The following is a 14,668-nucleotide window of genomic DNA, read 5'->3' on the forward strand; positions in this document are numbered from 1 at the left end:
CACAAGAACCTTTACAAAAAAAAAAATTATCAAAATGCTTAAATGTTTTTTGTAGTTTTTTTTTTTAACAATTTCGAAATATAAACTTGCAATTTTGAGAAATTAATCAGAATTGCACGATATTTACACGCGATTCTGACCCTTTTTCTTAGAATTGCATGATATAAATTCATAATTGCGAGTTATGAAGTCAGAATAGTGAAATATAAACTCTTAATTCAGACTTTTTTTTCCTCACAAATGTGAGTTTATCTTGCAATTGACTTTTTTTCTTACAATTCCAAGTTTATATTTTGCATTTCTGATTTTTTTTTTTTTAATTGTGAGATATAAACTCGTAATTGCGAGTTATAAAGTCTAATTCTGACGGGGGAAAATAATTGAGAATTGAGAGTTTATATCTCACAATTCTGACTTAATAACTTGCAAATGCGTGTTATGAAGTCGCAATTCTGATGGGGAAAAAAGTCAGAATTGTTAGTTTACATCTCACAATTCTTACTTTATTTCTCTGAATTGCAACTTTATTTCTCTGAAGTGCGACTTTATTTCTCAGAACTGCGAGTTTATATCTTGCAATTCTAACTTAATTTCTCAGAATTGCGAATTTATGTCTCAGTTTTGAGAAAAAGTCAGAATTGCGAGTTTGTATCATAAAATGATGAGAAAAAAGTCAGAATTGCAAGATCTAAATTTGTGATTGCAAGAAATTATGTCAGAATTGTGAGATAAAAAGTGTTTTTTTATTTAGTGCTGGAAACTGGCTTTCATAGAAATGTTTAAGTACCAAATCAGCATATCAGTATAATTTCTGAAGGGTAATGTCACACTGAAGACTAGAGTAATGGCTTTTAAATTACATTGAAAAATCTATAAAAATAGAAAATGGTTATTTTGAATTGTAATAATATTTCACAATGTTACTGTTTTACTGTGTTTTAAATAAAATAACTGCAGCCTTGGTGGGCATAAGAGACGTCTTTCAGAAATATATAAAAAAAAAAAATCTTACAAACCCCACAAATTTTAAACTGTAGTGTATGAAAATAAAAAACCTGTGGCCTTAAGTTTGAAAACTTTAAAAGTTTAAGGCATTGAACTTACATGTTTTAGCATAATCAGCATTGATGGAATGCGTTTTCATTCACATTGTCTAATGTAAATGTTTAAATGTTTTAAAGGTGCTGGTGAATGATTTTTTCCTTGTGGCCTGCCTTGAGGACTTCATTGAAAATGCCCGCTTGTTCATCTTCGAGACCTTCTGCCGAATTCACGAGTGCATCAGTATAAGGTAAGTACTTAATACTAAATAACTTTGCTGGATCATGTAACAAAACAATTAAGTACCATTAAAGGAGAAGTTCACTTTCAGAATAAAAATTTCCTAATATTTACTCACCCCCATGTGATCCAAAATGTTTGTCTTTTTTCTCTAGTCGCAAAGAAATTAGGGTTTTTGAGGGGAAAAAATCCACGTTTTTTTCTCCATATATTGGACTTCAGTTGCGGCCAATGGTTTGAAGGTCCAAATGGTCTAGTGAAACAATGTCATTTTTATAAAACAGTAAACTTTTTAACCACAAATGCTCGTCTTGCACCAGCTCGACCTCACACAGTCCTCTACACAGACGAAAGAACTAACAATGTGTGACCTTTGCAACATGATTACGCAATGCACGCACGCGCGGATGTGCATCGCAGAGCTAGTGCAAGGCAAGAATTTGTGGTTTAAAAAAAAAAAAGAAGAAAATGACCGATCGTTTCGCTAGATTACCCTTATTTCTTGGTTAGGATCGTGTAGAGCCTTTTGAAATTGCTATTTGGACTTTTAAACCATTGGCCACCATAGAAGTCAACTAATCCGCGAATCCTGGAATGGTTTTCTCAAAAACTCTAATTTCTTTGCAATTAAAGATCTTGGATGACATAGAGATAAGTAAATTATCAGGAAATTTATATTCTGGAAGTGAACTTCTCCTTTAAAAGTGAACAAATTGATGATGTATTGTTGTCAGGAATGATCAAAAAGAGAAAAAAAAAAAGGTAGCAGGTCTGAAAATGTGTCCACAATGTGGGAACGCTTCCTGTTTCCTCTCTTCTATTCCCACTCCACTCTCTGATAAGTTTTTATTACCCAGTGTGCTGGAGGAAGCATGTCCAGAGACCGGCTGCCAGCACCTCAATCTCACACATGGAGACACGCATTCAGAACCAGACATCCCAGGCACATCCACCCATCTGTTTTAAAGCATGTCTAAAGGGCCTACATATTGGCCCTCAGGAGGATCTTAATGGCTGCGCCCCGTCTGTGGATAACACAGCCGATTTTTGTCTTCTGATCACCACTTACTCTGTTATCATCTGTTGCGTTGTCACAACCTTGTTAGGAGTGTAACATAGTGGCGCTTTGAGATTTTCATGCACATTAATTCACTTACAACGCAACCAAAGAGGAATATTGCTGCAATTAAACAAATTATAACGACTAGTTAAGGTACATTAACAGTGATTCACACTGACCATTGATCCACACGGCTCAATTATCACTGACACGATGCATCTTCTGAACTCTTCGTCTGCGTCCAGCTCAATGCGGCAGGTGTTTTATTACCACTTTACTCTGGTTGCGCTTTTTTATTGGCCCTTTATGGTATTTATACGGCATCGTAGGCTTCCAGAGAAGACACGCAATGCTTTCAGTCCCCAAGATTTTCCATTGGTGGAAAAGAAGTGGTCTGTATGGAAAGGGAGGTTTGGGCGGGTGTCACTGGTTTCCCTCTGCCTGGTTCCTATTAGCCTTCCAGTGACGGAGTGCAGAGCAGAGAGGCCGCGTTGCCCTCCTGCCTGTTTAATGAGCTTTCATAACTAGTAGTCTTTGAGCATCTGCCCCGCATTCTTTTTCCCGCCGTCGCCTCTGCGCGCCAAGCAGAAAGCACTTGACGGCAAACTGGAGATCTGCTAACAGGTTGCATCTACCTCTGGGGATTTATGACATCCTGTAAATCCCGAAAGGGACCGTGTTCACAAATGCACACGCTCACCCGGCACAATATCATATACCACGTTTGATGAAAGCCCTGTGGAGGCTTTTTAGCCATTCGGAATCTGTTATTTCTCTTCTAACCGCACACACGGCGATCAAAAACCAGCCATCCCCAGGTTCTCACACTATTTCCATGCTTCATTGTACAGCCTAATTGCTCGCTCGCATTTTCTGAGCTGTATAAAACCGAGAAGGGCTGGAGTCAAGGTTGAAACATGGAATGTGATCAGGCTCTGTCCAAATCTCCAGTTGCAGATAGTCTGGAATTGATTTGGAGTCCTGGCTCTTTTTTGGCAGCCTCGTTGCAATTGAATCCATTTTCTTGTCAGAGGCGACAAAGGTAATGCTGAACTAGGAAACTGAATTGTGATTGCTGTTTATCTGTTCAAGTTAGTAGCTCAAAGGAGTCGCCTGAAAGGCTGCGTTTTGTCCGTTTGGAGGGTATAGGGGATTGGAAAACATCCATTTTGGTTTATAAGGGCATGTCACTGGTACAGTACGCAGAAGTCATGTGAAGCTAATTGTGGGCTCCAATGAAATGTATGCCAGTTTTGTTATGTTTACAGTTGTTGGCCTTCAGATTTTTTTTTTTCTTTCTGTTTTTGCCTTTGGCATACACCAAAAAAAGACCACAACTACAAATGACTTTATATATAAAAATGTCTGTGAAAAGGCTCCAGTTGAAATCCAGTTTTATGACTTGCACTTATGATGGTGTTTGCATTTTTGTGTCTTGTTCTCAAAGACTTAAATTCCCAATTTTGCATTCAAAATAATAGTCTCTCTGCAGTTCATTTTGCAGTTGATTTGTGGGGGCACTGATATAGGTGGCGTAGTTGTACTTCATCTGCATGTTTGTTTGTTTTACTTCCCTTAAGGTCAGTTCACACTAAGAATGATAACTATAAAGCTATAAAGATAACCGCATTATACCACAAGATGTTAATGTTTCATTTATTACAAGCATTTACGCAGTTATGTCGTCTACTGCTTTAAAGTGCGCAAGCTCTTTAAACTCTTATACGTCATAGTTGTAATGTGGACTTCCCTTTTCTCATAGAATTAGAACGATTATTAAAACTTTTTATAGTTATAGTTATCATACACTGCCCATCAAAGTTTTTTTCAAAGGTTTTTGCAGAGTTATATTTTTAGTGTTTTTTTTAAAGAAGTCTCCTCTGCTCACCAAGCCTGCATTTACTTGATTCAAAGTACAGCAAAAACAGTCAAATTTTGAAATATTTTTACCATTTAAAATAAAATATTTGTAAATTTCAAAGCTGAATTTTTAGCATCATTACTTCAGTCACATGATCCTTCAGAATTCATTCTAATATTCTGATTTGCTGCTGACTTATTTTTATGTTAAGAGCAGCTGCGTATATTTTTTTCAGGGTTTTTTTAATAGAAAGTTCAGAAGAACAGCATAGCATTAAAGCATCCTTTCTAAATAAAATGATTAATTTCTACAATTTCTCTCCAAGCTTTTGAATGGTATAGTAGTGTATAATGTTACAAAAGCTTTTTATTTAAGATAAATGCTGATCTTGGATCTTTCTACTTAACTGTTTTAAATAATGATACAATAATGATAATAAGAAATTGTAGCAAATAATTCAAATGTGACACTGAGACTAGATTAATGAAGCTGAAAATTTAGCTTTGATCACAGGAATAAATTACATTTTTTATATATATTCAAATAGAAAGCAGTTAATTAAAATGGTAAAAAAATATTTCACAATATTACTGTTTTGCTGTATTTTGCATCAAATAAATGCAGGCTTGATGAGCAGAAGAGACTTCTTTAAAACATTAAAAATCTTAATCTTACCATCTTTGGTGTAAATGGGCCTGAAATCTGGGAAATGTACTAAAAATGTACTAGTCTATTTAAAATGAACAATTAAATCTATTAAGTGTACTTTTCATATTAAAAAGATTTAAATATTTTTAAAACCCTGCATTTCTATGTGAAGAACAAGCAAATGTTATTAAAACTACCAACATTATCTCCTGAGTGAAGAGTGGGGGTTGTTTTAATGGGATAAGGGGAATCAGTTTTACCCCAAGCAATGAAGCAGGGGTCACTTCCAATGACTTCCAATGATGTGAATCCCTTCGTGCCTTCATATGGAAATATTTAACAATCCATTTGTTTTGAGTCTCCCATGTTAAAAACTTCTGTAGTGCAGGTCAGCACTGTATCAATTCACAGCTGACCTTTTAACAGTCTACAGCTCCTGGAGTGAGACCGTTTGCCCCAGTCCCACCGACCTACAATCGGAATTGGATAAATCAACTGCGAGGAGCCGGTACATGCAAGGGGTCGAAGTGAAAATGATCCTTACCCTCCACCACCCCCCAACCCCAGAGGACCAGGTTTAAGTCTGTGTAAAATGAGACTGCAGTGTGAGGAGTCAAGCAGCTTGGCTTAAACCGCCCTGTCAGGCACTTACGCTTGAGTGGCTCGTACACCCAACCTCGTTCTTTTCCATAATTACTTCTTTCAGCGTTTGTATATTTTTGGTTTCAGTTCAGACCTTCATTCATATTAGTGGCAAGCTTGTGTATGTACTACCTTTCCCCTCCTTTTTCATTTTAAAGCTGAATTTCGGGAGAAAATTAGATTAGTGTGTGTGTGTGGGCCATTTCATTGCGGCTGTGGTTGACCTTGGTCTCTGGTTTAGCTTGTCCGGAGGGTCAGCTCCCCAAAGAGGAAATCCGATCTTATTTGTTTTGAGTAGATCTTTGACTCTGGTTTGACTGACATGCGTCACCACTTAATTAAATCTGTGAAATAATATTCGTGACCGCTTGCGTCACTAGAATAAAGTTTGTTCAACAGGGTTTGCACAATGTGCCTAAAGTGCTTGAAGTACTTGAATTTGACTTTGTGAAATTTAAGGCCTGGAAACCCCTTGAAAAAGCAATATTCCTAAAGAGGTACTTCAATTATTGAAAGATAATTTGTTGTGAATTTTTTTTCAGTAAGTCTGTTCATGCAAAATTCACACAATTCAAAACACAATATTTTATTGCTTATTTCAGTTAATATCATAAAACTAATGAGCTAAGCTAGTAGTAGTACAGACAATGTTATGTAACCTTGACTGGAACAGATGATCTGAATCAATTGAGTGAGCCATTTACACTCGAACCACTCTGATTGAATCAAACTTGTGGCTTCAATCACTGATTTTAAGCTATTCACTAGCAAAAGCCTGATTAAATTAAAAGAGCCATTCATTTTCGAATTTCAATATCGCTTGTAATGATTTTAAAAAGTGCATATAGTGATATGTGTGAAACTGAATCATTTTGCGAAAAGTTTCGAAAAAGCTCACCGCTTCGAAGCGCTCCAGTTGGATTGCGTATCGCGAATCATTTGTTTCAAATTACTTATCGTGCGTCATTTGATTTAGAACAATACTTCTCGTATCGCAAATCATTTGATTGAGATTGGAACAGGTTTGTGAATCGTTTCGCAAATTGAATGATTTAAATCAAATTAATCAAATGATTTGCAATCCGGTGCTCCGACTTGATGGTTTATAAATCATTATTCAAAATGTGACTTCAGAGCGCGAATCGCCAGTCATTTGATTTAGAATGTCATAACTAGTGAGCTAAGCTAGTAGTAGTACCAATAATGTCGTGTAACCTTGGCTGTAGAATCAAAACGAGGACGAGATGATCTGAATCACTGGAACCGCTCGAAAGAGTCATTCATTTTGGAATTTCGATATTGCTTGAAATGATTTTAAAAAGCACATATAGCGATGTGTGAAAATGAGCTTTTCAAAAATGTGCGCAAAATGATTCACTGTTTCGAAGCGCTCCAATCGGATCGCGTATTGGGAATCATATGTTTTAGATCGGGACTTCAAATTGCGTATCATGAATCTTTTGTTTTAAAGCAGAACTTCAGGTAGTCTGAATCATTTGATTGAGATTGGAACAGGTTTGTGAATCATTTTGCAAATTAAATGATTCAAATCAAAAGATTCAAAATGCGTGATTCAGATCAGGATTTTGAAGTTTTTTTTTAGAAAACATCAAACAATTAAGGCAGTACAGTATAATGACAAAACAAAGAAAAATAAAGTATACACAAATACAAATCCCTTAGCCAATTAAAATAGAGATAACTTTAGCTATATGCCATGTTATCTTTATTTTAGGGATCAAATCAGTTTTGTGGCTCATCATGAGTTTTATTCGGTGGGAAAGGGGCCTCTTTTGATGTTGAAGGTTGCAGACCCCTAACTTACGAAAGTTAACCGTGGTTTTACTATAGTAAATGTTTAGTATACTTTGTAACACTTAGTAGTAATACCTGGCATGTGCTTCAATTTATTTTTGGCGTTTATCTTTGTTTTTAAATTTAAAACTTTATTTGATAAGTGAGAGCTCTGTTTGAAGTCCTTGAAAATCAAAAAAGTAGTGCTTAAAGTTTTTGAAAGTCCTGGAATTTAATTTTCCAAATTAAATTTTTAATCTGTGCGAACCCTTCTTCAAGCTGTTTATTTACCATGCGATTCTCTCCTAAAACCGGATGATGATGAACTCCTTGTCATTTCGATTGATTTTTCTTGTGAAAGCTCACAAGTCTGCTTCATTTCAGACATGGTCTAGACCTCTAGGTCTGCAGGCCTTTAATGGATGTACAGCTATCTAAACTTCCCAGTGTCTTAATTGGTTTCCTGTTCCTTTTCGGCCGTAATTGTTCATCAGCGTGCCGCATGCTTCGCGAAGAGCTTGGATTTCATGTCCTTGTTTTAACCCCTGGACTCGACAGGCATTCCTTTTTCCCGTAGCGAGTGTCACCGCTTGATGTTGGACATGTGTTAACCATCACCAGCTTGGAACTCGTGATGTGACAACCGGCACATTCGTTGGCGGTTAGCTCTTAAATAATGAGCTTTATGACCAATCTAGCCTGTCACGCATCATTTTCGAAGGGTTTCACTGGGAGCGAATTGATATAAGCTGTCATCTCTGCCTGTCTCCAGACCCATGCTGTTGCCACGGTGGGTGATTGAGTTAACCTTTCACTGTGAAAGCATATTCGTTGTTTGGAAACCTGGTGTGTAGGGTTGACTTAAAGAACAGAATGGGAGAAGCCTGCACTTTCTGACTTGCACGAAATGAGCTTAGCCAGCTGCGGTAGTGGGATTTTTGGATCAAAGAACACTAGAGCCCCTGCTGCCACCTTCCTTCCTCAATGACACATCTGCGAAGGAGACACCTGGCTTCATTTAAAATGTCAGGTGGATGGTCAGCAATGTCCTTTTATTCTTGTCTGCGAAGTTCGTCGCAGCCTAGACCTCACACTCACGAAAGCACAGTGATTTAATTGTACTCTGTTTTTATGGGTTTCTCAGTGTGATTAGAATCATGGACTTGATTACATAATGCAAGGCATTTGTCACTCTTGAACAGACGTCTAAATGCTGAGGTATGACAGTAAACCCATTATCATCCAGCACTTTCGATCAGCACTTTAAACCCTTGCATACACACACACACAAGCTTGTTACATACCTCACAATTTTCACGTAATGCCATCAGTGTATATAATGTTCTCTCTTTACCTAAGTTTTGTCCTAATGGACTGTGTTGCTTTGCAGTATGCTGGCCGATAAGCTGAATATGACTCCCGAGGAGGCAGAAAGATGGATTGTCAACCTCATTCGTAATGCCAGGCTGGACGCCAAAATCGACTCCAAACTGGTGAGAGTCTCTCATATTTAATTTCACTCTTGTTTCTCTGCCTCCCTCCTCAGATAGCGAGCGATTGATAGATACTGCGTTAGTGTCCTTTAATTAGTCGGAAAATCAAATTCAGCCTCTTTTGTGCGGGGATTGTGTTCTGCTCTGAAACATAAAAGAGAGGCAATCAATTACGTCAGTAATTCTGCTCAGTGCCCGCTTACTCACCGTATCCTTCCTCGAGGGTAAGAGGACTGTCATTACAGTCCTGAAGGAGGGTCATTCTCAATATGGTGATGGATACAGTTTGTGATCTGTAAGATTTTTTTACAGGTCTTTTATCCGCATCAAGGCTGCATTTACTTGATCAAAAATACAGAAAAACATCATTACAATTTAAAATAGTATTCTGTCTTAATTTGTTCCTTTCATGCAAAGCTGAATTTTCACCAGCCATTACACATTAATCATTCTAATATGCTGGTTTGATTCTCAGTTGTCGTGAATGTAGGAAACAGTTGTGCTGCTTAATGCTTTTGGAACCTCTGATACTTTTTTTCAGGATTTGATGAATAAAAAGTTAAAAATAACAGCATTTAGTAAAAAAAATATATTTTTTTCTAGCATTATAACAGGGTTTCTGCGGGGCATTAAAAAGCATTAAAAGTCATTAAATTGATTTTGCACAAATTAAAAAGCATTAAATTGTTTTATACGGGCATTAAAACTTTAAAAGAAACAAATTTTACCAATTTATCTTGAATATAGCCTGTATAATTAATAACTTTGATTCACTGTCGCAAAGTATGATAAACACGGAACCAGTTTGGTAATTGCTTCTGGCCGGTCCAAAATTGTGTGACACAGACTTTTTAAGAGCGACCAGTTTTAGCCTCTAAGAGTTCGAAGTTTCAGAATTTTTTTCTGTTCAGACTTGATGAAATTAGAATTTTTGAAATCTGCAAATAAACGCTGACATTTTAAGCTGTCTCCTGATCCATTTCTAATTATTTTCAGCAGAGTAATATATGTTCATTGTTGCCTCATTGTAAGACCGCATGAAAAAATGCATTATAATATACACGCGTTCATACACGGGCGTGTTAGTTATTGGTTGCATATGGCATTAAAAATGTTAGAAATGGCATTAAAAAGGACATTAAAAGGCATTAAATAAGATTTGAAAATCCTGCAGAAACCTTGTATAAGTCTATCTGTGCTATCACGTTTTTGTCAGTTTAACATATCCTTGCTGAATAAAAGTATTCATTTAAAAATATTTTTGAATGGTTGTGTTTATTGTTACTATCTATTTCTATTCTATTCTGAATAAATGCTGTTCTTTTTTACTTATCAAAAAAGGTCTTACAGGTTCCAAAAAAACTGTTTTCAACATTGATAATAAATCAGCATATTGGAATGCTTTTTGAAGGATCATGTGAGACAGAAGACTGAAGTAATGACTGTTGAAAATTCAGCTTATTATAAATTATTTTTCTGTTTTTTAAATCAAATAAATGTAGCCTTCCATTAGCATAAGAGACTTCTTTAAAAAAAATCATTAAAAAATCTTACTGATCCTAAACTTTTGAATGGCAGTGTATGGACTTTTTAGTCATGTCAAAGATTAATATTTAACAAGGGAAATAGAAACTTTTTTTTTTAAAGAGTTATTCTATAACTGTTCTTTTCTTTCTTTGTTTTTTCTTTTCGTCTCTCTTTAAAACACACATTATTTTTTGTTTTTACTGATTTTGTTTAGTAGGCGTTAATCCTGGATCTATCAAGTGTATCAAAGTTATTAAAAATATAAATAATTTTAAGTGCATCATTAAATACGAAGAATAAGCTGTTGCTTATGGTAATTTTCTCCAACCACTTATTACATATTACATAATTTAAATGAGAAAAAAGTTATTTATATGAAGTTATTAATTTTTAATGCTTTACACTAGCTTTACAAGTTTTTGTAAAAAAAATTTTTATATATGTATATAATAGCAGTTTTCTTTTTTAATAATATTTAAAATTTAATATGTTCCGTTCCTGTAATGCAAAGATAAATTTCCTTCTGAAATAATGTTGATGTGGTGCTCATGAAACATTTCTTAATGTTTCAAATTACTAGAATAAATTTAAATTGTTATGAGAATATTCTTGAATGTCTCCTGGTGATGTCTCCAGTCCATTTGCATGTGCAATATGCTCAAAATATTATAAATTTAATTATAAATATCATATTACATTTATATATAAATATTATAACTTATATTATACTTATTATTATACAAGTATAAGTTATATACAGTAAAAAAAGCTAATCTATATTTACATTATACTAATTTTTACTTTTTTATCAAAATATTTAAACTTTATTTTTTAAATATTTCGACTTTATTCTCAAAGTATTACGACTTTAATCTATTTTTAACATGGCACAAAAATGTCGTAAAAAGTAATCAGATTACTAATTACTTTTAAGTTACTTTCACGTTTAATTTTCGAGTTATCAAACCTAAAAAATACACTACAAAGTGAAACTCGTAGTTCTCTGTTATTTATTACTGACTGAAAAATTATGTATCAAAACAGCAACTTAAACGATCGCTTGCATTTTTTTTCCTGATAAGTGAAAAGAACTTAATGTTCTGTCATTTTTGATCGTACAGACAAAAGTAATACATCATTTGAAATGGTAGGTTGTCTAATTTTATTTGTATATACATGCAATATGAAAAAATCATTGTGCTTTTGTAAAATAAAGAAAACTAATTGGGTGCACTTTCTGTCGTCTCAGTTTCCTTCTCTAAAATGTGCCACAAAAATAAACAAATTCAGCAAATACTTGACACAAAATGATTTATTGATTAATTAAAAGGCATACTATCGTGAAAAACTATTTGTTCTTAACACTATAACTGTAATCAAATTACATGCATTTAAAATGTAATGCATTACACTGCTGCATTATCAGGAAAAGCATTTACAATACAGTAGTGCGTTATACCCAAAGTTGGTTATAAATGTCTTTAGTGTCACTGTTGATGAATTTATTGGGAGAAAAATTACATTTGAACAGTAGTGCCATTATTTAACATTCGTGTGAAAGAAACAACACATTTGTTTTTTGCAACTGACCCTAGAACTTGGTCATAACACCCAAACCAAGTAGGATTCTGATCTCAGAAATCACATGACATTCTACTGGAATGACCTACAATTATCTTCTGTGTGTTTGTGAGGAGGTTGTGAAAATGTGTCTGTGGCAACAGAAAAGAATTGGCGTTCTCTGAGTTTCACTCTGACACTCTTTTCCTCTGCTCTTTCCTTTGGCAGGGTCACGTGGTGATGGGCAACAACGCCATATCACCGTATCAGCAGGTGATCGAGAAAACCAAGAGCCTTTCGTTCCGCAGTCAAATGCTGGCCATGAACATCGAGAAGAAGCAGAACACCGCAAACAGGAATGAGGTCAAAGCAGCAGAGCATCTCTCCTTCTCTCCTTTTATCTGATCTCATCTCTGTTTGTCTTGAGCCCTGTAGTTTACACACACAAATGATCTATCTAGAAGAATGTCGAGCGGCAATCAGCCTAGAACTGTCTTTACACGGCGTAAACCAGTAAGAGCAAGTTTAACAGAGCGAGCGCTTTCATCATGCCGTTTTTCTTCAAAGGCCTAATGACAAGGTAGCACAGCACAGCCATAAAGAAGAGGGTCTGAGTCCTATGACTCAGCGCTGCAGAGTAAATAACGCTTGTACACCATCGCACACACGCTCCGTGGAGTTCCCTGCGTTTAGGAGAGTCACCGCAGATGTTTTGCTCGGGGTCCAGTCGGCCTCTGTTTGATCTTTGCCTTGCGCACTGATTGGTCCACGACAAACGTGCCCTCGATTCGTTTGAAATAGAATGTTTCAAAATAACGGCCTTTAAATGTCTCGGTCGCTCAAAACACGTCATTTAACTGACTCACACAAACACCACAATGGCAAAGGCCATAACACACAGTCCTGTATTTTGATGTGTTTGGCCAGATGCAATTTAATTGAACATTTTTCTCAGAGAAAACCCAACAGAAAGGTGTGAACGTGAACTCGAAGTTCTTGTACTTGCAAAATGACCACAGTTTCGTAGTAGATGGTTTCAAGAGATATCGTAGGGAGGATATATTTGGCACTTGCAGTTACATTGTTCTGAAGGGTTTGTCTTTTTCTTTCTTTCTTTCTTTCTTTCTTTCATTCTTTCTTTCTTTCTTTCTTTTTTGGTTAAAAGTCAGAAGTGTGAGATGTTAACCTGCAATTGTGAGTTTATAACCTCCAATTAATAAAAAAAAAAGGAACTGAATTGTAAGATGGAAAAAGTCACAATTACCTTTTTATTTTTATTCTGTCAGAAAAATAAAAACTAAATTGTGAGATGTAAGCTCAGAATTGTGAAATAAGTCAATTTCAGTAAAAAAAAGTTGGATTTACTTCTTATTTTTTTAATGTGGTAGAAAAAAAATTCTGAATTGTGAGATGAAAAAAAGACACAATTAACTTCTTCTTTTTTTTTTTACCTGTTGGGTAAAAAGCAATTTCAAAACAATTTTGAAATGTAACTCAGAATTGTAAAAAAATAAGTTATAATTTCAGGGAAATGAGTTTTTGTACTGTGTATTATGAAAATCTGTATTATGAGGTTGAAAAAGTCACACTTACCTTATTTTTTTATTCTGTGTAAAAAATAAAATAAAAATAAAAACAAAAATGCAAGATGTAAACATCAAACAACAAACAAAAAAAAAAAAAAAAATTGCAGGGGGGGAAAAAACGTTGGATTTACCTGGGAAAAAAATCTGAATTGTGAGATGGAAAAGTCACAATTACCTTTTGTATTTTTATTCTGTGTCAGAAATAAAATAAACGACTAAATAAAGACAAAATTGCGAGATGTACTCAGAATTGTGAGAAAAAAAAGAAAAAAAAAAGTCAGAATTGCAGGGGGAAAAAAGTTGGATTTAGCTCTTAGGTTTTTATTATTATGTGGTAGAAATAAACCTTAATTGTGAGATAAAGTCACAGTTATCTTCTTTTTTGACTTTAGTGTCAGGAAAAAAAAAATGTGGTGGGAAAAAATCCAAATTATAAGATGGAAAAAGTCACAATTACCTTTTTTTATTTTTAATCTGTCAGAAAAATAAATGCATAAAAACAATTCAGAACTGTGAAAAAAATAGGTCAGAATTGCAGGGAAAAAAGTTGGATTTACCGCTTAGTTTTTATGTGGTAGAAACAGGCTTTCATAATGATGCCAGCTTCCAGGTTGGCCTACACGAAAATACAACATCACTGCAGCACTCTTTAGCATGTTCATTCATCTCTAATGAACTCACCTGTGTTTGTATTGGGTAATAACATCTTTTGGCTCTCTCTTCCTCTCTATTCAGACTCCAAACTGGGCGGCTCAGGATACTGGTTTTTATTGAATGGATCTTTGGGGACCGTACACTTCCATCGAACCTTCCAGCATTCCCATACCGCGGCCGAACATCCTGTTCACCCTCTCGCATCCCTCAAAGGAGCGAGACACAGGCCTTATTTTTACACTTGGGTTCAATGCGTCTGGTATTAAATAAAAAACCCCTTACAAAACCATCCTCACCTCATGCTTGCATTTTATTTCTGGACATTACAAATGGTGGTTGAGGGTTAAGTGGTTGTGATCTTTTGTGTAATAGATGAAGTTTTAATGTGCTCTGAGTCACTGAGTGGGACGGGGGGTTTTGTGCCGCTGCACATGTATGCGCCGTAATGATGAATGAGTGTTTAGTCTGCTGCGTTTACGGCGCTGTTATGTAGCGGCCCACTCCGCTGCGGCGAGGAGGGCACCGAAAGGTGATCGTCCCCGACTCTCGTTGTCATTTTCGA

General features: G+C 35.5%; 1 protein-coding gene across 1 annotated transcript in view; it reads left to right on the forward strand.

Annotated features, from left to right (window-relative positions):
* eif3ea (eukaryotic translation initiation factor 3, subunit E, a) overlaps positions 1–14,395 on the forward strand; it is a 64,009-nt gene extending 49,614 nt beyond the window's left edge. Inside the window, exons 10-13 of the mRNA XM_073846801.1 lie at positions 1,182–1,291; positions 8,677–8,779; positions 12,095–12,229; positions 14,188–14,395. Coding sequence (XP_073702902.1) covers positions 1,182–1,291; positions 8,677–8,779; positions 12,095–12,229; positions 14,188–14,226 — 387 coding nt within the window. The 3' untranslated portion in view covers positions 14,227–14,395. The remainder of the gene's footprint in view (positions 1–1,181; positions 1,292–8,676; positions 8,780–12,094; positions 12,230–14,187) is intronic.
* The last annotated feature ends 273 nt before the right edge of the window (positions 14,396–14,668 follow it).

This window comes from Garra rufa, chromosome 9 (genome assembly GCF_049309525.1).
Source record: "Garra rufa chromosome 9, GarRuf1.0, whole genome shotgun sequence".
NCBI classification, from domain to species: Eukaryota; Metazoa; Chordata; class Actinopteri; order Cypriniformes; family Cyprinidae; genus Garra; species Garra rufa.